Source organism: Bos grunniens, chromosome 3, assembly GCF_055505025.1.
Source record: "Bos grunniens cultivar Pamir isolate PY7600 chromosome 3, Bosgru_T2T1.0, whole genome shotgun sequence".
Lineage (NCBI taxonomy): Eukaryota > Metazoa > Chordata > Mammalia > Artiodactyla > Bovidae > Bos > Bos grunniens.
The window spans coordinates 62,656,952-62,679,036 of NC_141167.1; the positions used below are offsets into that span (position 1 = coordinate 62,656,952).

At 41.0% G+C, this 22,085-nt stretch overlaps 1 protein-coding gene and 1 long non-coding RNA gene across 2 annotated transcripts; one reads left to right on the forward strand and one right to left on the reverse strand.

Annotated features, from left to right (window-relative positions):
* Positions 1-5,398: 5,398 nt before the first annotated feature.
* BCL10 (BCL10 immune signaling adaptor) lies at positions 5,399-14,898 on the reverse strand. Its single transcript, XM_086390876.1, has 3 exons — positions 14,575-14,898; positions 8,688-8,976; positions 5,399-6,759 (listed from the first exon to the last, which is right to left on the reverse strand). Exons 1-3 carry the CDS (start codon positions 14,629-14,631, stop codon positions 6,413-6,415), a joined length of 693 nt encoding a protein of 230 aa, XP_086247002.1. The 5' UTR covers positions 14,632-14,898; the 3' UTR covers positions 5,399-6,412.
* Positions 14,899-17,583: 2,685 nt separating this feature from the next.
* Positions 17,584-20,157, forward strand: LOC147375703 (uncharacterized). The gene is made up of 2 exons (XR_015160362.1): positions 17,584-17,718; positions 18,610-20,157. It is a non-coding gene; the product is annotated as an uncharacterized LOC147375703 (long non-coding RNA).
* Positions 20,158-22,085: the final 1,928 nt, after the last annotated feature.

Below are 22,085 nucleotides of genomic sequence, written 5' to 3' on the forward strand. Positions count from 1 at the left end.
ATCCAGCCATCTCATCCTCTGTCGTCCCCTTCTCCTCCTGCCCCCAATCCCTCCCAGCATCAGAGTCTTTTCCAATGAGTCAACTCTTCGCATGAGGTGGCCAAAGTACTGGAGTTTCAGCTTTACCATCATTCTTTCCAAAGAAATCTCAGGGCTGGAATGCTTGTGACTTCAACAGCCGGGTCTCCAAATCCAGTCTCTGCAAGGCAAGTTCTGAACCACACCTCTCTACTTATCTCTTAAACTTTCCCTAAGGCCAGGTCTCAAACACCCACTTAAAGATCAGTAAATTGTTTTTCCATATAATTTGCTTCTACATTTGTGTCCCTCCCTTTTAGTAAATGACATAACCACCTGCTTAGCCACCAGTGAAACTAGAAATCTTTGACTTTTGGGGAACTTAGAATGATACACACATGAAGGCAATAAAGTTGGTATCAGTGTAAAGTTGGTATCAGTGGTATGCATTCACAGACCTCACATAAGGATGCCTATGTCAGACATTATTTAGCAACTATACAACAATGGTTTTTGTAGCCAAAGAATACAGATTAAAATTAACCAAGGGAAGAGATGTAGGGGATAGAATGCTGGAGCCTTCCACATGCAGAGTTTCTGGTTGTCTTCTCCCAGTGGAGGTTGTAGACAATGCTCACTTCTGCAGCAAAGATATGTAATGCTCACTTCTGCAGCAAAGATATGTGACAACCTGCATGGAGCCATCAGGGGAGCCTCACCAGAGCCTGAGTCTCCAGAGGTTTTATTGGGGATTGGTCATTCAGACATAGCCTCCAGCCCCTCCAGAAAAGTGAAAAGTGAAAGACGCTTAGTGTCCGACTCTTTGCAACCCCATGGACTATACAGTCCATGGAATTCTCTACTCCAGAATACTGAAGTAGGTAGCCTTTACGTTCTCCAGGGGATCTTTCCCAACCCAGGAATCGAACCCAAGTCTCCTGCATTGCAGGCAGATTCTTTACTAGCTGAGCCACAAAGGAAGCCCAAGAATACTGGAGTGGGTTGCCATGCCCTCCTTCAGGGCATCTTCCCAACCCAGGGATCGAACCCAAAGCTCCCACATTGCAGGCGGACTCTTTACCAGCTGAGCCACCAGGGAAACCCAAGGATACTGGAGTGGGTAGCCTATCCCTTCTCCAGGGGATCTTCCTGCAGGGTAAGGGAGTTAGAGAAGGTGAGGTTCAGAAAAAGAATGAGACCTGCACTTTACAGGTACAGATCACCTTTAATGAGGCGAGAAGGGGCAGCAGTCAGATTAGTGAGCTGCAGCACTAACCCAAGAAAAGAGTAAGTGTATATAGAGGCATATATGTGGAAATCTACTGTCTTAAGGGGGCCTGTTCTTCTCCAAGGTTGTTCGGAGTAGTTATCTCTTAAAAGACTGGGGCAAGGAATTCTGGAGATCGGCCAGAGGCTGGGACCAGCTGGGAGCTGGGTGTAATCAGCCTTAAAGTCCATTTTTTTCCTTCGGGTGAGAGAGTTCTTTATTTGGCATAGGATGGTGGGGAGGACCCAGAGAAGAGTTTTAACTCCGGGCTATTTTGAGCCGTGTAACTTTCCTTCACTTCCCAACCCAGGAATCGAACAGGGGTTTCCTGCATTGCAGGCAGATTCTTTACCAGTTAAGTAAGCTACCTGGGAAGCCTATACTAGTCTCTAATACACCTTTTATTTCAGTATAGTAAAAAGAAAGAAGAAAATTCAAACTTCTCACAATGGTTTATAAATCCTTCCATATCTGCTCCTCACTATCTTACTTGATAGTGAAATCTTACTTTTCAATCCAGGCTTCTGAATTCCCTACTCATCCCTCTTACAATCCTGCCTGTACTGTCCTCACTAGCTTATTCTTGCCTCAGGCCTTCTGCACTCAGTGTTCAGTCCAGTTCAGTTGCTCAGCCATGTCCGACTCTGCGACCCCATGAACTGCAGCACACCATGCCTCCCTGTCCATCACCAACTCCTGGACTTCACCCAAGCCCATGTCCACTGAGTCGGTGATGCCATCCAACCATCTCATCCTCTGTTGTCCCCTTCTCTTCCTGCCCTCAATCTTTCCCAGCATCAGGGTCTTTTCAAATGAGTCAGCTCTTGACATCAGGTGGCCAGAGTATTAGTTTCAGCTTCATCATCAGTCCTTCCAAGGAACACCCGGGACTGATCTCCTTTAGGAGGGACTGGTTGGATCTCCTTGCAATCTAAGGGACTCTCAAGAGTCTTCTCCAACACCACAGTTCAAAAGCATCAATTCTTCAGCACTCAGTTTTCTTTATAGTCCAACTCTCAGATCCATACATGACCACTGGAAAAACCATAGCCTTGACCTTTGTTGACAAAGTAATGTCTCTGCTTTTTAATATGCTGTCTAGGTTGGTCCTAACTTTCCTTCCAAGGAGTAAGCGTCTTTTAATTTCATGGCTGCAATCACCATCTGCAGCAATCTTGAAGCCCAGAAAAATAAAGTCAGCCAGTTTCCCCATCTATTTCCCATGAAGTGATGGGACCAGATGCCATGATCTTAGCTTTCTCAATGTTGAGCTTTAAGCCAACTTTTTCACTCTCTTCTTCCACTTTGATCAGGAGGCTCTTTAGTTCTTCTTCACTTTCTGCCATAAGGGTGGTGTCATCTGCATACCTGAGGTTATTGATATTTCTCCCGGCAATCTTGATTCCAGCTTGTGCTTCTTCCAGCCCAGTGTTTCTCATGATGTACTCTGCATATAAGTTAAATAAGCAGGGTGACAATATACAGCCTTGATGTACTCCTTTTCCTATTTGGAACCAGTCTGTTCCATGTCCAGTTCTAACTGTTGCTTCCTGATGTGCATACAGGTTTCTCAAGAGGCAGGTCAGGTGGTCTGGTATTCCCATCTCTTTCAGAATTTTCCAGTTTATTGTGATCCACACAGTTCGCTTAAACTTCTCTCTAGAACTTCACACAGCTGGCCCCTTCCTTCTTATGATTTAGGCTCAGCTCAAATGTTGCCTGCTTTGAGAGGAGTTCCCTCATGCTGTTATACTCTGGCCCAAGTTACTTTTTAGCTCATACACGCCCTATTTTGTATCTGGGGCAGCTAGAATTATCTGAGTTTGCTTCTTTATTTTCTACGTCCTCCAACTAGAATACGAGTTCTCTATGAGAACACAGAGTTGGCCTGTTTTGTTTATTGCTGTTACGTGCAGTACTTAGAATGATAGGTACCAATAAATACTGAATTAATGAATGAAAAAATACAGTTTCCACTTTTACCTGCCATCTGAGAAATGATAACGAGAGCTACAGCAAAAACTAACAAACTAACAAAATTATGCAAAGCAATTATATTCCAGTGAAAAAATAGCAAATAAAAATAGAAAAAAATTTTTTTTAAAAAGAGCATGGAGTTATAGAAAGAACACTGACCTTAAAGTCAAACAGTCCTAGATTTCAATTCTAAAGAGATTGTTTCTCTGTTCAAAAAAAAGTAACAATAAAGCCTTCCTTGCAGGGTTGGTATTAGCACTGAAAACAGTAACACACATGTGGAAACACCAAGCCACCAGTATTTGGCACCCAGTAAGACTGTGGTTTCCAAACATTCTTGCACATTGGAATCACCTAGAAATTTTGACAAACTTCTGATGACTGTCTTTCACAATCCAAACATTCTGACATTCTCATTTAATTGGCAATGGGGTGTAGCCTGGCACTGGGATCTTTAAAAGCTCTTTAGGTGATTCTAAAATGGGCAGCAAAGTTTGAGAACCACCATAGGACAACTGTCTGATAATTAAGTACAATGTCAAGTTCAGAGTGAGGACTTTAGGAGCAGCGCTAAAATTACTCACAAATTGTGCTTAAATTTAGCTCTCCTTTCAGAAAACCCTCCTAAGAGTACATTTAACAATTAAAGATCGATTTGCTCCTCGGTTAGCTATAGCTATTTTTTTCCCAGTAATCATTGTATAACTAAATATTGATTGTACTACTACATGATTCATCAAACAATATTTTATGTAATTATTAAGTATATATATTTTAAAACATTTTTAATATTGAAAGGAAAGCTATGACAAACCTAGAGAGTGTATTAAAAAGTAGAGACATAACTTTGCTTACAAAGGTCTGTATAGTCAAAGCTGGGGTTTTCCCAGTAGTCATGTACAGACATGAGACTTGGACCATAAAGAAAGCTGAGCACCAAAGAATTGATGCTTTCAAATTGTGGTGCTGGAGAAGATTCTTTTTATTAAGAGTCCCTTGGATAGCAGGGAGATCAAACCAGTCAAAGCTAAAGGAAATCAACCCTGAATATTCACTGGAAGGACTGATGATAAAGCTGAAGCTCCAATACTTTGGCCACCTCATGTGAAGAGAGAATTCACTGGAAAAATTCCTGATGCTGGAAAAGATTGAAGGCAAAAGGAGAAGGGGGCAGCAGAGGATGAGATGGTTAGGTATCATCACTGACTCAATGAGCATTAATGTGAGGAAACTCCAGGAGATAGTGAAGGACAGAGGAGCCTGGTGTGGGTCTCAAAGAGTCAGACATGACTTAGCGACGGAACATAACAATATAGGAAACAGGGGACGGGGTGGGTATATGGGAACTCTACTTTCTGCTCAAGTTTTCCATAAACCTAGGACTGCTCTAGAAAATAAATTCTCAATTTTTAAAATAATTTTAAAAAGTGAACTCAAAGGTGTATTTTTTTATATTAAGTGATAATGTATCTGTGAACTTTTTCATTGCTGCATTAATCAACCCAATAACCAGTTGCACTCTATCATGTCAGACTACCATTCAAATTTACATTTTTGGCAACGGCTGGTTTTCAGTGTTTAAAGGAAAAAAACTGACTTCATAGGATTCAGAAAACCCAAAAGCCTAAATTTGAAAACCCAAAAACCTTAATTTTATTGCCTACATACTTAGTCAACAGTCTGAAAGAAAAGTATTAATATAAATATAGGTGCTACAGCATATCTAAATTAAGATCTTTGATTCCAAGTAAATCTTAAACTTAAAAAAAAAGTAACTGCGTATCAAATTTTATTTTAATAAATGAAAAGCCTACTTCTGCTTTTTAAAAAGATTTCTTCAAACATAATGTCACTATTTTTTTTTTCAACTGCCAATATCTTATTATGCTATCCTGGAGGTGAAACATGTTTCTCTAAAATCCTTGGAAAATGTTTATACTATAAAAATCTCCCAGTCTTTAAAAAAATTTAAAAGCCAATATGCCAGTCTTCTTCATGATTGATAACTTCATCAGTCCATTCAGAAATGAACTTCATCTCACAACCTGAAGTAATATTTCCTATAAAAATTGGTACATATAAAAATAGTTCTAGGTATTTCGTATTGAAAAAATTGAAACTTCCAAAATACAGCACTACAACTTAAAAATGTTTATTTTCAATAGCATATTTCCATCTCTGCTTTTTCCAAGTAATGGAAATATATATGAGACAGGTATCTGGAAATAGATAATTATAATTTAATGAAAACAATGAAAGCAGATTTATAAATTTATAAAATAAGTCATACTTTGACATAGAACAAATGACCTGCTTGTTCCAAATAGTATTAAAAATAGAATGTAATATACACACACAAAAACCATTTTGTCCTAATTATTTCCATTGTACAGTGGTCCTCATTAAAAGGGAACAAAAAATACAGAAAAAAGTATTTAAAAAAATCAAATTATATGTAATAACTGAAGTTTATGCCAAGATTTTTCTTTAGGAATAAAAATGATAAAGCAAAGAATGTCACAATTTTAAGGAAGTCGTATTTATTAGTAAAATTAGTAAGACATGTATTTTGGCAAATTGATACCTTAGCTGGCTCAAACTCCATTAGCTATCCCTCTGAATCAAAAGGGGACTTTGTAAGTGTCTGGAAGCCAACTAAGTGGGGAAAAGATTTTTTTCTGTCTGCTGGCAGTTTTCCCAGTAGTGATAGGCTTTATTACCAAATGGAAACAGCTTAATTCTGAAAATGTACTGCTGAATGGTTGGAAAGGACTATTAGACTGTGAAACTTATTAGCGCAAACTCACAAGGAAGAAACATTCACAGTCTAACATTCTATTCTCAAAGAGAGAAATGTTGTCTATTAAAGTTAGTCTTAACACATGAAGATAGTGAAAACACTAAATCTCAAACTTTTGAAATTTGAAAATACTGAAAAGTACATGATCAACATTGAATATGATCAACACTTACTTTAGCTCTCTAAAAATATGCTTCTTTTATTCTAGAAAATTCTATTTACAAAGTATGTTTATGTTGCATTTTATAAAACATGTATGAATATTAGTAAGTCATTGTAGCAATTTTATGATTCATATTCTTTCCAATATTTTTTGTCATCATTAAAAAAAAGTAAAAGGCAGTAAACTGTCATTGCCGCAAAACAGCACGTGATCGTAAGGGAAGAAACATCTCACTAGAGTTTCCTTCTTCTTCTAATTGCAGCTCTGGAGGCAAAGGAGGAGCCCCAGGGTCCCCAGGTCTCGGAAGTGTAGTTGAAGAGAAGGTGGGATTTTCAGTTCTGCCTACTTCTAGAACAGGCAAATTCAGAGAAGAATCGGTAGAAAAAAAGGGGGCCGTGCTGGATTCTCCTTCTGGGTGATACATGATGGTGGATGCTCTCAGTTTCTCAGAGAAATTACTCTCATCCGAATTTGATCTAGAGAGGTTATTTGTGGCTCCATCAGGAAAAGGCTCACAGCTGCTACATTTCAGTCCTACAATACAATTATTCAGATATAAATAAGAAGTAACTAGGAAATGTGAATCCACACCCATCTTGGAACTTTTTAAAGATTATACAAATTTTAAACAGCAGTTTATAAATTGTCATAATCCATTTCACATTTTATCTGCTCCTGACAATCCTGAAGTATACTGCTATTTACATTTTTGAGACAAGTGAATAATCTCAAGGAAGCTAAATAACATGCTAAAATTCACATTTAATTTCTGTACTTATACTTAACCATTGAAGGACCTGAAAAAATAAAGTAGCTCCTAAAATTATTCATAGAATAAGAAATAGCTTTTACAACTAAAAAATATTTTTAGGCATTCTAGTATACACACACACAAATACCCAATAAAAATAAAGTTAAAACTGGATATATCCTAAAATTCTATAAGTTAAGTACTTTCAATTCCTAAATCATGGAGTATTAGAAGTGGAAGGGATTCTGGAGGGCATCCGGGATAGCCTCTCACTGTGAGAGACACTAGGAGAAGACTGAGGCCCAGAACATTGAAGTCATGCCCAACACTCCACGATTACTTCATGCTAAGGTGACACCTAGAACCCAAGTCTCCTCTTCACATCACACAAAAAATGTTCTGATTCTCAACCTACCATTTTACTTAAAGAGCAGTGGTTGTTCTGAACAAAAAATTCTGTCATATCCAAAGGATATAGTCAACAATTAGCCTCATGGTGGAAATAAATACAAATGCATTTATCTTTCTGTTAGGCTTAGCAAATATTCAACCCAACTGTGTACAGACACAGAAAAGTTTCTGAGTTGACAGATTTTGTATAACACCTGCAAAGTCTGTAAAGCACATCTGTATGTCATTTTTTTTCCATTAGTTTTTCAACCTCACAATACAGTCAGCATTTCTGTCCCATGGAAGAGAAACTATTTTCTTAAATATGTTTCAAGGGGAAACTTCACATGTGTTCCAGCCTCAGACTTATAGACTGAGTTCTGTAAGGTAAAGTTAAATTACTTGTTTCTGTTTCCCTAGTGCTTAAAAGAGCTGGAATAGAGCTGTTATCATACTCACATTTATCTTAAGTGCTATGTAGAGAGAGACGGGGGAAAAAATGGGGGACTTGGGGGAGAAGGGAATTTGAATTGTGCAGACAATTCTATATAGCATTCCAATCAGTGAGTGTGTGCTCCAGGGTGAGGGTGAAACAAGGGCTAAGTTTGCTCCTCCCTTAATCAATATCAGTTTCATGCCTCTCTCATCTCGCCAGACTGAGTGTGATTCTAGTGTTTAAAGTCACATATAATTTATACAACATGATTCTTATCAACATAGGCCAACTATTTTATTGTATGATCAACTGGTAGAATAAAAACCACCAGAATTTATCAAAGGTAAAATGCTTTACCTATACACTGTTCTTTATTTATGATCTGCATTTTCAGGGGTTACTTTTTAACAGATTGATCTTGCATTCTATTAACTTTAGAAACAAACTCCTGTGTTTCTATGAAATACTGCAATTTCATTATGAAATTGTTTTCTATAAATATAGGGTTGCTGCTGCTGCTGCTGCTAAGTCGCTTCAGTCGTGTCCGACTCTGTGCGACCCCATAGATGGCAGCCCATCAGGCTGCCCCATCCCTGGGATTCTCCAGGCAAGAACACTGGAGTGGGTTGCCATTGCATTCTCCGAAATGTAGTGTTAATGAACAGAAATACAGAACACTGAGCGATACTTCACTTTTCCAATGTAATGAACTCAAATAAGGTTAAAAAAATGCAAATCAAATGTAATGCTGAAGCTTGAACTTTTTTTTTTTTGAACTTTTTAAATAAAAGCAAAAATGGTTATTTCTGGGTTTTTTGTTCTGCATTCTACTTACAAAAGCATTGTTACATTTAAATGAACTCTTGGATACCTAAGATATCTTACCTTTCAGATGCTCTAGTTTTATATTCCTAAGTTTCAGCACTTCATCTGTAATCTTCTGTATTAGGAAGTTCTGTGTTTTTTCTCGTCGAATAGATTCGACCAGGGTATCCAGTCCTTTGGGGTTTTCTTGTAAGTAGTCTAAAAGTTTTCCAGCCCTTTTTCTACTTGACGTTCGGCAAGAAATTTCTTCAGTGTCTTCTCTACTGAGTATTTTTTTTGCTCGTAGATGATCAAAGTGTCTCTCAGCTATGATTTTTTCACACAGGTATACACGCAAATTTTCTAAAGCCTGAAAGAAATAAAATATGGCTTAATGTAACACCTAAGTCATACAGGCAACTGATGGTAAGTTAGGAATCTGACTGGTAAGAGAAAACATCCTGAAGTCAGGAAGCTCAGCCCTACTAAAGGCCTGCTATTAAGATGAGTGAGCAGGGTTTCCCTGGTGGCTCAGTGGTAAAGAATCTGCCTGTTAATACAGGAGACACAGGTTTGATCCCTGGTCCGGGAGGATTCCACAATCTGTGAAGCAACTAAGCCCGTGCATCACAACTCTTGAGCCTGTGCTCCAGAGCCTGGGAGCCACAACTGCTGAGCCATGTGCTGCAACTCCAGAGCCCACGCTCCCTAACAAGAGAAGCTACCACAATGAGAAGTCTGTGCACCACAACTACAGAGTAGCCCCCACCTGGGGCAACATGAAAAAAGCCTGTGCAACAATGAAGACCCAGCACAAAAATAAATAAATAAAAAATTATATACACTAAAAAAAAGATGAAGGAGGAAAGAGATAGGTGGTCTCCGAATAGATATTCCTCACTGCTTCCGTCCCGCTCTGATCTCATCTCCACAACTGTAAGCCAAGATCAAACTACTGTGAGGAGGGGGCCAGTCTCTTTTAGGGATCTTGGGTCTGTGGAAATGAGAGGTATGCTGAGGGCCTTCAGAGGTAAAGATGAGAGCAGAGGTTACTGGACGTTTTCGTTTCCATTTAGTAAGGAATCTATGATTAGTCAGGGCCAGAGAGGATAACTTAGGGAGAGGGCTCGTGGTTTATAACTTTCTTGTTATTAACTTTGCATCTTTCTAGAGTAAAACCCCAAAAGAGAGAGAGAGAAAGAAAAAGAGCCTAAACTAAAGGGGAACATAATGTGTCTGTCTTTGGAGTCAGTTGGCAAGATGATAATCTAACTCAGTCTTGGGAGGTAGAAAGGTATGGGAGGAAAGAAACAGTGGATGTTGAAAAAAAAAAACTAAAGAAATAAAGAAAAAGAAATCACATAAACAGGCCTACACCTGACAAGGGCTTCCCAGGTGGCACTTGTGGTAAAGAACTCGCCTGCCAATGCAGACCTAAGAGACACGGGTTTGATCCCTGGGTTTGGGAATATCTCCTGGAGGAGGGCATGGCAACTCAGTCCAGTATTCTTGCCTGGAGAATCCCATGGACAGAGGAGCCTGGAGGGCTACAGTCCATAGGGTCTCAAAGAGTCAGAAAAGACTAAAGCAACTTAGCACGCATGCACACCTGACAAGTGCCTGCTGCTGCTGCTGCTAAGTCGATTCAGTCGTGGCCGACTCTGTGCGACCCCATAGGCGGCAGCCCACCAGGCTCCCCCGTCCCTGGGATTCTCCAGGCAAGAACACTGGAGTGGGTTGCTATTTCCTTCTCCATGACAAGTGCCTAGTGAGGCTTAATTAGCCAAAAATCGATCTGGGTATCCATAAATGGTATCAATAATTTGATGTGAGCAGCTGTATTACATAGCTCCTTCATTTACTAGATATGCGATCTTGGGTAACTTAACTCCTTTGGACCTCAGTTTCCTCATCTGAGTGTAATGAGATATGTAATATTAACATATGTAAAGTACTTGGAAAAGTGCTTGGTACATGTAAGTGATAAGTAAATGTTAGTGATGATGCCAATGATGACTAATTTGATTCGCACTGACAAAGATGAACTAAAGGCAATGGAAAATCTTTACTCCAGTATATGGTGGCAGAAAAGTAGCTCAGGTGAAGGGGTTCCTAGAGTTCTCCGTCCACTAAATTCCCACATTTATTTATTCGCACAAGACACATTTCACATATCTAAATGCCTAATATGCCAAGTGCTGACAGTGGATATGCAAAGATGAACAAGACTTAAATTCTGCATGCAAAGGGCACATAGTCCAGTTGAAGAATACATTATTAACTCAAGTTAGTAATTGTGAGATAATGGAATATGACCCAGAAAAAAAAAAAAGATATAGGTCAAGTAGTGGAGAAGCATAGAAGAGGCAACTTATTCTGCCTCTAGGACCTGGGAAATTTACAGAGGCCACACCTGAGCAAGAGGCATGAAAGGTATGTAGTAGGGGAAATTATATTTCCCTGTAGCCAAAACCTCATCAAAGGCTTATAAACAAGAAGCCATAAGAAAAGTTTTACAGAGGGCTGGGGGAAGCAAAAATTGGGGTCAAAGGGGACTAGTTAGACGACTGCTGCCGTATCTTACATATATTATGCTGAGTGCATGAATTTCAGCTGACAGGATGAGGAGAGAGAAAAACAGATTTAAAAGATGAACTTCTTGGAAAACCTCATGTTTCATTTCTACCATATGTTGTTGATCCCTAAATTTCGCTATGTGATGCAGACTTTCTCCCTAGACATCCCAATGGTACTTGAACTTCAACATTCCAAAACCAAATTTATCTTCTATCCTTTTCCTCTGACACTGTAAACTCACTTGGGAGTACCACCATCTATTCAACAAGCTATAAACCTTCAACCCATCCTTGACTTTTCTGTTTCCACCCACCTGACACATTCGATCACCCACCCACCAAATCTTGCTGATATTCATCTTCCTCAGTGCATACATTCAAATCATCACCAAGTCTTATCACTACTATTTAAAAAAATGTCTGGAATTCTCCTATTCCATCCATATCCACTATCTGTACCCTGATCCAAATCACCATCATCTCTCACCTCTATAAAGTCCAAGAATCTCCTCACTAGTTGCCCTCTTCTCACTTTTGCTCACCCCAACCCATACATTAGGCAGAGGAAATTCTTCAATAAGTCTCTATTACACTTGGGAAGAAAATTCCACTTTACTACCATCTATAAGACCCTTTATAATCTGGCCCTAGCCTACCATCCTAACTTCACCTCAAGGCACTCAACAGCTTGCCTGCATTAGATCCACTGCAAATTCTATTCTGTCTAGAATGTTCTTCCCCAGTTCTGTCATATCCTTCAGGAATCAGTTTAAATATAACCTTCCCTGAACATCCTATCTCAAGTAATTTCTCCTCTTATCCTGTTATTGTCTCAGCACCTGTTCCTCTCCTTCACAGTACTTACCATAATTTGAAATTATATATTTGTTTTCAACCCTAAGAACTCACATGTTAAAAGCAAGCAAGAACCAGGTACATTTTGTTCAACTCTGTATATCCTACACTTAGCAGAGTGCCGAGTAGATAATGTTTCGGATGAATGTAAAATTCATCATTATTTTGTGATTCGCAATTATCATTTTACATGTTTTCTCCTGCCCCAAGAAGCTGAGCTATTCTCAAACTAGAATTTTTCTTCGTTTTTAATTTTTAAACTGTTAGAATCAATGGCAGTATCAGCCTCACAATAGTGTGTAGTCCATATTTATGAAACTGAACTAAATTCAAAGATGAGAGAAACAACTAGATGAGGTACACAGGGAGAAGTGATACAGTAGTGGTAGCCTGAAAAAAAAAGAAAGAAATGGGAGTTTCCACGTGGATAAGTCCTCTATATCTGCAGATTCTGCACCCTCGGATTCAACCAAGAATGTATCAAAAATATTTGGGAAAAAAAAAATTTCCAGAAGTTTCAAAAAGCAAAACTTGAATTTGCTGTGTGGGTCAACTGTTTACATAGCATTTACATTATACTAGGTATTATAAGTAATCTAGAGATGATTCAGAGTATATGGGCAGATGTATGAATGTTACATGCAAATATTACACCATTTTATAAAAGGGACTTAGGTATCCATGAATTTGGTATCAGCAGTCAATCCTCCATGGATACAGAAGGAGAACTGTACACTAGTCACCAAGACAGAGAATATAGTAGAAACAGCAACTGGCTTTGGGGGAGGGATGATAAAAAATTCAATTTTAGACAAAGTGAGGAGTCTGAAGGATATAAAAGTGGATTTCCAGTAGATATTTAGAAATAAGCACTTAGAGATGAGAAGGAAGGAAGTCCAAATATGTGAATGATAATTTTAAGAAAAGGTCACAAACCACTTTGAAAATATCATGAACAAAATTTCTAAGAAAAAAATGTGCCCATACTATTTTTCACAGATGTCCTGAAACCTGTTCATGATTCCCCAAGGTTATGAATTTCCGATACAGCTGTAAATTGAAGTCATGGAGATGGAAAGTATCAATGAACAGATGGGAAAAAATAAAGGCCTGGAAGCCTCCCTTCACATCTGTACAGGTTTTCTATGTATAGGTTTTTTATGTACATGTTTTCTATCTTTTCATTTGAACCTCTCACTACCTGTCTTATCAACTATAAAATGGGAAAGACAATGACCTGCCTTAGAGGTTGTTGGGAACATTGTCAACTGTGTGACACAGCAGGCGTAGCTCTTGAAGTTCATGTTTTTACTGGCACAAATCTTGAATAACACAACATTCTTTTGTTCTTTAGTAGTTATCAATATCCCAGTCTTAACTAGAATATAAAGCAGGGGTGACTTTTTTTTTTGTATCTTCCCAGGCCTAAGAACAGTACTTTCCATAAAATAAGTGCTCCACAACTATCTGTTGAAGGAGGAAACTAAGGCACACGTCCCAGTCATAACCAGTTTCCTTCTGCTAATTCATTATCAGAATTGCTCACAGTAATTCTGTAATTACTCACTGTAATTATGAGTACAGCACAATAAACCTTACAGGTGAGGGAAAAGCAAACATTTAAAACGCTGTTGTTCTGTCTAGTTCACAAAGATGATTTTGTGTAAGTACTGCAGTGGTAAGCCAGAACACAGTTCATGTTCTTGTTGTTTTTCATTTGAATACAATGTGTTTTGATGGTTCTCTGAGAAGTCTCATGTGGCAAAACAAGTTACTAAAAGCAAAGGAAAAGAGAAACAGGTCAGACCTCAATAAAGTCATTCTCTACGAATAAATACTAAGCTCTGTGCACTTCAGCATCCAAGGAGAAGAGCATAATTTAGCTACCGAGTATCTCCAACGTTTACCTGTACATTAATTCTCGACTTCTTGTATTCTCCCCCCACCCCCACCCCACTCCTTCAATTTAAATACGTGGGTGTTTCCTTAGTAGGGGAATTCCAGGTAGTGCTTTCAGCTGTCGAGCTTCCCCCAACCCCTTTTGCAAAAGTTTCACGTATTTGCTCCGCTGCTTGGGATGCTTTATCTGGTCCAGCTTTTGCTCCAGGTCGAGCCAGCAGCCAAGGCAGTCTGACTCAAGGATGAACTTGAGTCGTCAATCCCTAGCAACGCCACTCCAAAGCGCATCTGGGGTGAAATCACCAGGGGATGAGTGAAGAGTGGGCAAGAAGCTGACTGTGGAGAAACGCTCCACTAAACAAGGTTTCAGAAACCCAAGCCCTGCTTTTATTGATTTAAAACGTGGATTAACAGGTCAGCGGGGGGCAGGTCACTTCCACCAAGGTTCCTCGCATGCAAGGCTCGTCGCGGTCCTGCGGTTCTTGGACGTTCCGCTTCTCAGACCCCGGACTCCTCCTCCAATTCCGACTCGGACTACGACGCTTTCCCAGTTTCCGCTTTCCTCGCCCGCAGTACTGCAGCCAGCCCCCGCCCGCCCCTAGCCCGCGACGGCACCTGGGCAGGGTTGTGCTACTCACGTCCTTCTTCACTTCAGTCAGGTCCTCCTCGGTGAGGGACGGCGCGGTGGGCTCCATGGCGGAGGCGGGAGATGGCGCTTCTTCCGGGTCCAGGAGCTCCGGCTGCGCCGCCCCGCCCAGGCTGCGGGCTTCGGCCTTCGAATGAAGGGGCAGAAGGGAGGCGGAGAGGGTCGGGAAGGAGAGGGCTGCTCCGTCGAGGACCGATGGACTAGTAAGTCAAACTGTGGCGCCTCCGGCAGAGCCGAGGGCGCAACAGACCTCCTTGTCCAAAAGCGGAGACCGGAGCCCCGGATCCTTCTCTCTCCGGGAGGCCCAGGAGCAGGCACCGCCCCTCGGGGGGCCACCGGGAGAGCCCGCCCAGTCTCTACAGCAGCCAATCAGAGCCAGCCTGCGGGACACCCTTGTCCCCGCCCCCTGCCGGAGCCTTTCAGGAGTGGCTCCGCCCACAGCCTCCTGAGCGTCAGCGTGTGGCAGTCGGGTGGCCTCCCCGAAGGGAATCGTTTCCGTGGGTGGGGTGCGTAGCTGCTCTGCCTTCCTGCGGTCGCCGCCTGCGTAGACAGTTCACAGGTGGAGTCGGGTCTCTGCTTGTCTGTACTTTATGGTTCCTCCCCTTTTCCCAGACCCTATCCAACGATTTTCTGTTGCTGCTTGCTCACTCGTTTTAAAACTATTTGTCAGACACTGACATGCGTGCGTACACATACACGAGACGCGTGTACACAGCCTATCAACAGTATTAAATTTATGAAAGAGAAAAACCGCCTACAGTCCCAACACTTTAACACTTAATTTAACGTCTGCAATCTTTTTGGTCACTTTATTATCAACCTGTTTCCTCATTTATTCATCCGTATAATGAAGATTTGTCTACTTCATACCTTTCACAGGGCCTCTGTGAAAATTAAATGACGTGGTATCTGTAAGATTCTTACAGGTATTGGGCACACAGCACACACCCAATTTATCATTATCTTACACTACTAAAACATGTATTGAGTCCTTACTAATATGTTGTAGGTATCTTATTCTGTAACCATTCTGCCGTTATACTGGGGAGCCTGATGAACAAATCACTATTCTCAGAATGGTATTCCAGCTACTGACAGAGGTGTATATACCCAGTAAAAATCTGGGTGGATGAAAAGCTCAAAACAGAGTCCTGCACACAAGAGGGTTGTTTGGACAACATGCTAAGTAAACTAGAAATAAAGTAGATGGTACTTGAAGCTAGAGGGTAGGTAAAAATGATAAGAGGACCAAAAACAAACTTTGAAGCCCAACAATTAAGGGAAGAGGAAGGAAAGGAATCAGAAAAGAATAACATTGCCAAAGCCACGCCAAGCTATATTTGATCACAACACAGGGGTTCTATTTTTAACATTAACATTATGTCACATCTTTTTCCATATTGATATATAGTATTTTTTCTGATTGCTTAATCTTCCATCTGCTTGATATAATCCAATTTACTAAACCATTTGTTCTTTCATTTCTCAAACATTTACTGAATGTTAGCTATGTGCCAAAGACTGATTGCTCTAGGTGCTGGGGAAACAGCTGTGAACGAAATAGATAACAATTCCTTTCCTCCTGGAGTTTAAATTCTAGTGTATGTTTGTTTGGTGCAAGGCAGACAGATGTTTGAAAAACATTGTGTAAATTATTTATTATGTTAGAAGATAATGAATGCTAAGAGAAAATATAAGACAGGGCAATAGGATGAGGGTGTCTAGAGCAGTAAAATTTTAAATCGGCTGGTTAATGAAGACCTTACTGAGAAAGGGAGATTGGAATTGCTACTTCAAGGAATTGAGGGAATGAGCCATGTAGACATATGGAGAAAGAATACAATGAGAAGAGGAAACAGTCGATGAAGAGGATCCAGTGTGACCGGGGAGGGGATAAGGTCCTTGTGTACCACTGTAAAAGTTTACTTTGACTTTTCTCTGAGTCATATGGGCATACTCTGAGTCAGACGGGAAGCCACTGGAGGGTTCTGCACAGAGGAGTGATATGATCCGATTTACAATTTGAAAAAGGAACACTTTCACTGTTGCCTTGAGGGACAGGAAGATGGGAGAGGGGAGACCAGATAGGGAGCTATCACCATCATCTGGCCCGGAAGATGGTGGTTCTGAATGGCGCTGGTAGCAGCAAAGGTGGTGAGAACATTTTGAAGCGGGGAAGTGATTTCATTTCCTTTTCAAAGAATCATTCTGGTGGCTGAGTAGAGAATAAATAATAGATGTATAGGGTGGATGCAGAGAGATCAGCTGGAAGCTACCAGAGTGATCCCAGCAAAGATAAGAGTGGTGTCACCAGGCTGGGAGCAGTGGTAAGTTCTTCCCCATGGTGACCTCAAGTGAGTGAAGTCGCTCAGTCGTGTCCGACTCTTTGCGACCCCTTGGACTGTAGCCTACCAGCCTCCTCTGTCCATGGGATTTTCCAGGCAAGAGTACTGGAGCGGGTTGCCATTTCCTTCTGCAGGGGATCTTCCCAACCCAGGGATTGAACCTGGGTCTCCCACATTATAGGTAGGCACTTTTACTGTCTGAGCGGCCAGGGGAGTCCTAATACGTGAACAATACATGAACCATGAACTTCTAGATGTTCAAGCTGGTTTTAGAAAAGGCAGAGGAACCAGAGATCAAATTGCCAACATACGCTGGATCATGGAAAAAGCAAGAGAGTTCCAGAAAAACATCTATTTCTGCTTTATTGGCTATGCCAAAGCCTTTGACTGTGTGGATCATAATAAACTGTGGAAAATTCTGAAAGAGGTGGGAATACGAGACCACCTGACCTGCCTCTTGAGAAATCTGTATGCAGGTCCTCAAGTTATTCTTAATTTTTCATTATTATAACAAATTTGTCCCTAAATATTTTATCCACATATTCCCCAGGCCTTTTTTCATTTGAATTATCATTTCTTTTGCATAAGTTCTCAGGAGCAGGAGTACAGAGCCTAGTGAAATGACTATTTTCTGTCTTTTCATGCATATTTCCACAGGTCCTCTCCAAGGGATTGGTCCATCCGTGTATGGCAATAAACCATAACTGCTCTGCTGATGAAAGAGGGGACTCAGAACCTATCAAAGCAAAGGGATTTGAACGAGGCTGATTTGCTACACACATTTTCATAGGGTATTATCATTATGAGGTTGCTGTTCTTTTAAGATTTATTTATTTATTTAGGATTTTTGGCTGTGGGCTTTTTTTTTTTTTTGACTGGGTCTTTGTTGCTGCGCACGGGCTTTCTCTAGCTGTGGTGAGCAGTGGCTATCCTCTAGGTGTGCTCGGGCTTCTTAGTGCAGTGGAGCATGGGCTTCAGTACTTTTGGAATACAGACTTAGTTGCCCTGTGGTATGTGGAATCTTCCGGGACCAGGGATCGAACTCATGTCCCCTGCCTCGACAAGTGGATTCTTAACCACTGAACCACCATGGAAATCTGAGGTTGCTGTTCTTTTGTTCTTTTTTAAACAAAATACTTCAAACACACCAAATTATAAAAAATAGCATTACAAACACCCTACATTCATTACCAAGATTTAACAAGTAGGATATTTCAGTGCATTTGCTTCTGTTATGTTTTTTTATTGCCAAATATTAGTGGCAGACTAATATTTGATTAGTTGCTGATTCTTGAGCCTTCTTTATGACCCTTACTATGCATCTGACTCTTTCCTTGTTGTTGACTACCATTTCACTTCTGACACCTCCAGCCTTCTTCCTTATTTATTCCCTTTTTCGTTTATTCAGCTAAAATGTTGTCAGAATGGAAGTCATAAAATGAGGATAAGGGATTGGGTGGGCCTGAATGAGGAAGCCAAAAGGTTGATATTTTGTTTTTAAGGCCATATCGCAATGTTCCCAAGTCACATAGTCTATGTCAGAGCAGCCACATCTGAATGTCATGTGCCTGGTCACAGAGCTAGTTCACATCAGGCCTTGCAATTCCCGTGCCTGCTTGCATTCAAGTGCATCATCCTTCTTTCATAAGCAAATTACTTCCCCTTTCTCTGCTCTATTACAGGAAGAGACATAATGAGGATAGGGCTTCATTCAAGATTCAAGATTCAAGAAAATCACCCTGCCTATTCTTGACTCTGCAATACTTCTACCTTTTCCCCACCCCCTCCATCCTCACCTTGACCTCTAGACTCACCATCTGCCTCTTTTTATGAAATACAAGGCATCTGATAAATGGACTATGAAGGATACAGTCAGGGAATGACAAACATAAGACAGTATATCAGAGTGGTTAAAAATGAAGATGTTTGGCGTCTGATGGACTTAGGGTATTAGTTTCTTAGGGCTGCCTTGATAAATTACCATACATGGGGTATAAAACAACAGAAATGTATTCTCTTGCAGTTAGAGGTTAGAAACCCAAAACTGGTAGAGCCATCACAGCTCCCTCTGAAGGCCCTAGGGAAGATTAACTTTGTACCTCTCCCTAGTGTCTGGTGGCTGCTGTGGCAATCCTTGGCCTTTCTTGGCTCTGGCGCATGACTTCAGTCTCTGCCTCCGTCTTGACATGGCCTTCCCTATTTTCTACCTATGTCTGTTTCTAAATGTCCTTTTTTTAAAGGACACTAATCATTGGGTTTAGGGCCCACTCTAACCCAGGATGAAATTATCTTAATTTGGTTACATCTGGAAAGACACTTTCCAAATAAGGTCACATTCTGAGTTTCCATTGAATGCTGGAGGAGACGCCATTCAACTCTGTACAGCTGAATTCTAAATTTGCCAGTTGTTAGCTGTATGACCTGGGAACAATCAATAAGCATTCCATAAACATAGCTGTTATAAGAAGGCAGAGGGAGGGAAGAGGAGACCATTTATCACTGAAAAGACAACATGAAAGAGATGCATTTAAACTGGGCCGGTGAAGCTTTAACTGCTGTTTAATGATTTATTCCAACACTTCCTGCCAGATACCAGGTGCCGTGAATTCTATTTCACGGTGACTCGAATTCTATTTCAAGTAATCTGTATTATAAATTTCCTGGAAATCATTGGAGGGGAAAAGTGGCACTTCTGAGCCAGACACTCCTGGTCTGAATGGCAAGGCGATATGTGGGAGAGTTTAGATGTCTTAGCACAGGGACTTTGGGAAGATTACAGGTGGTCCTGCCCCCAGGAGTGGCTTGCAGCCTAGGAAGGAAGAACCAGGATGGTATGGAGTGGGGAGCATGGGCCTGAGCAGATCCTCTGAAGACAGTTACAAGTGCATCCCAAGACGGAGATATTGTCGGGGCTGATGAGGAAATCAGAGAAAAGGGATCATTCGCTCTGCCTTCCCCCTAGAAGACAGGTTGGTTTTGAGGATAAGGACAGGCGTTTGGTACTAGAGGCCTGCAGGTTTATGGGATAGGCTGCCTTGGATCTAGTTGAGGGGAGGCAACGTCCCGTATACCAGCAGGGAGATCTTGAGAAAAGGACTAGATCTCCTAGGAATACAATTGCCTGGGAAGAACCAATTACTAGCAATTTATTTCATACCCATTCTGAGCCAAGCATACCACTTCTGCTGTTATAATTTTTTTAATTAATTAATTTTTTTCTTGAAGCATAATTGCTTTACAGACTTTTGTTGTTTTCTGTCAAACCTCAACATGAATCAGCCATAGGTATACACATATCCCATCCCTTTTGAACTTCCCTCCCACCTCCCTCCCCATCCAACCCCTCTAGGTTGATATAGAGCCCCTGTTTGAGTTTCCTGAGCCATACAGCAAATTCCCATTGGCTAACTATTTTACATATGGCTGCTGTTACAATTTAATCTCTATGACAGTCCTTCCAGGTAGGCTTTATTACCCTCAATTTATAGGTGAGGACTCTGAGGCTTAGAAAATGTTTTGCCCAAGGCCATTCCTCTAACAAGTAGCAGAATCAGGATTACAACTCAGCTCTATCTGATAACAAGGCCAGTGTTCTCAATTACTAGCTATCAGTTCAGTTCAGTTGAGCTGCTCAGTCGTGTCTGACTCTTTGCGACCCCATGAACCGCAGCACACCACGCCTCCCTGTCCATCACCAACTCCTGGAGTTTACCCAACTCATGTCCATTGAGTCGGTAATACCATCCAACCATCTCATCCTCTGTTGTCCCCTTCTTCTCCCACCTTCAATCTTTCTCAGCATCACGGTCTTTTCAAATGAGTCAGTTCTTCACATCAGGTGGCCAAAGTATTGGAGTTTCAGCTTCAGCATCCGTCCTTCCAATGAATATTCAGGACTGATTTCCTTTAGGATGGACTGGTTGGATCTCCTTGCATTCCAAGGGACTCTCAAGAGTCTTCTCTAACACCACAGTTCAAAAGCATCAGTTCTGTGATGCTCAGCTTTCTTTATAGTCCAACTCTCACATCCATACATGACCACTGGAAAAACCATAGCGTTGACTAGACAGACCTTTGTTGGCAAAGTTATGTCTCTGCTTTTTAATATGCTGTCTAGGTTGGTCATAACTTTCCTTCCAAGGAGTAAGCATCTTTTAATTTCATGGCTGCAATCACCATCTGCAGTGATTTTGGAGCCCCCCAAAATAAAGTCAGCCACTGTTTCCCCATCTATTTCCCATGAAGTGATGGGACCAGATGCCATGATTTGTTTTCTGAATGTTGAGCTTTAAGCCAACTTTTTCACTCTCCTCTTTCACTTTCATCAAGAGGCTCTTTAGTTCTTCACTTTCTGCCATAAGGGTGATGTCATCTGCATATCTGAGGTTATTGATATTTCTCCCGGCAATCTTGATTCCATTTTGTGCTTCATCTTGCCCAGCGTTTCTCATTATGTACTCTGCATAAAAGTTAAATAATCAGGGTGACAATATACAGCCTTGACGTACTCCTTTCCCTATTTGGAACCATTCTGTTGTTCCATGTCCAGTTCTAACTGTTGCTTCCTGACCTGCATACAGGTTTCTCAAGAGGCAGGTCAGGTGGTCTCGTATTCCCATCTCTTTCAGAATTTTCCACAGTTTATTGTGATCCACACAGTCAGAGGCTTTGGCATAGTCAATAAAGCAGAAATAGATGTTTTTCTGGAACTCTCTTGCTCTTTCGATGATCCAGCATATGTTGGCAATTTGATCTCTGGTTCCTCTGCCTTTTCTAAAACCAGCTTGAACATCAGGAAGTTCACGGTTCATGTATTGCTGAAGCCTGGCTTGGAGAATTTTGAGCATTACTTTACTAGTGTGTGAGATGAGTGCAATTGTGTGGTAGTTTGAGCATTCTTTGGCATTGCCTTTCTTTGGGACTGGAATGAAAACTGAACTTTTCCAGTCATGTGGCCACTACTGAGTTTTCCAAATTTGCTGACATACTGAGTGCAGCACTTTCACAGCATCACCTTTTAGGATTTGAAATAGCTCAACTGGAATTCCATCACCTCCACTAGCTTTGTTTGTAGTGATGCTTCCTAAGGCCCACTTGACTTCACATTCCAGGATGTGTGGTTGTAGGTGAGTGATCAAACCATCGTGATTATCTGGGT

Coding starts and splice junctions, on each gene's coding strand:
- BCL10 (XM_086390876.1), bottom strand. CDS start 14,631: ATGGAGCCCACCGCGCCGTCCCTCACCGAGGAGGACCTGACTGAAGTG. Junction 8,977..14,574: donor TGACTGAAGTGAAGAAGGAC/GTGAGTAGCACA, acceptor TATTTCTTTCAG/GCTTTAGAAAATTTGCGTGT. Junction 6,760..8,687: donor AAAACTAGAGCATCTGAAAG/GTAAGATATCTT, acceptor ATTGTATTGTAG/GACTGAAATGTAGCAGCTGT.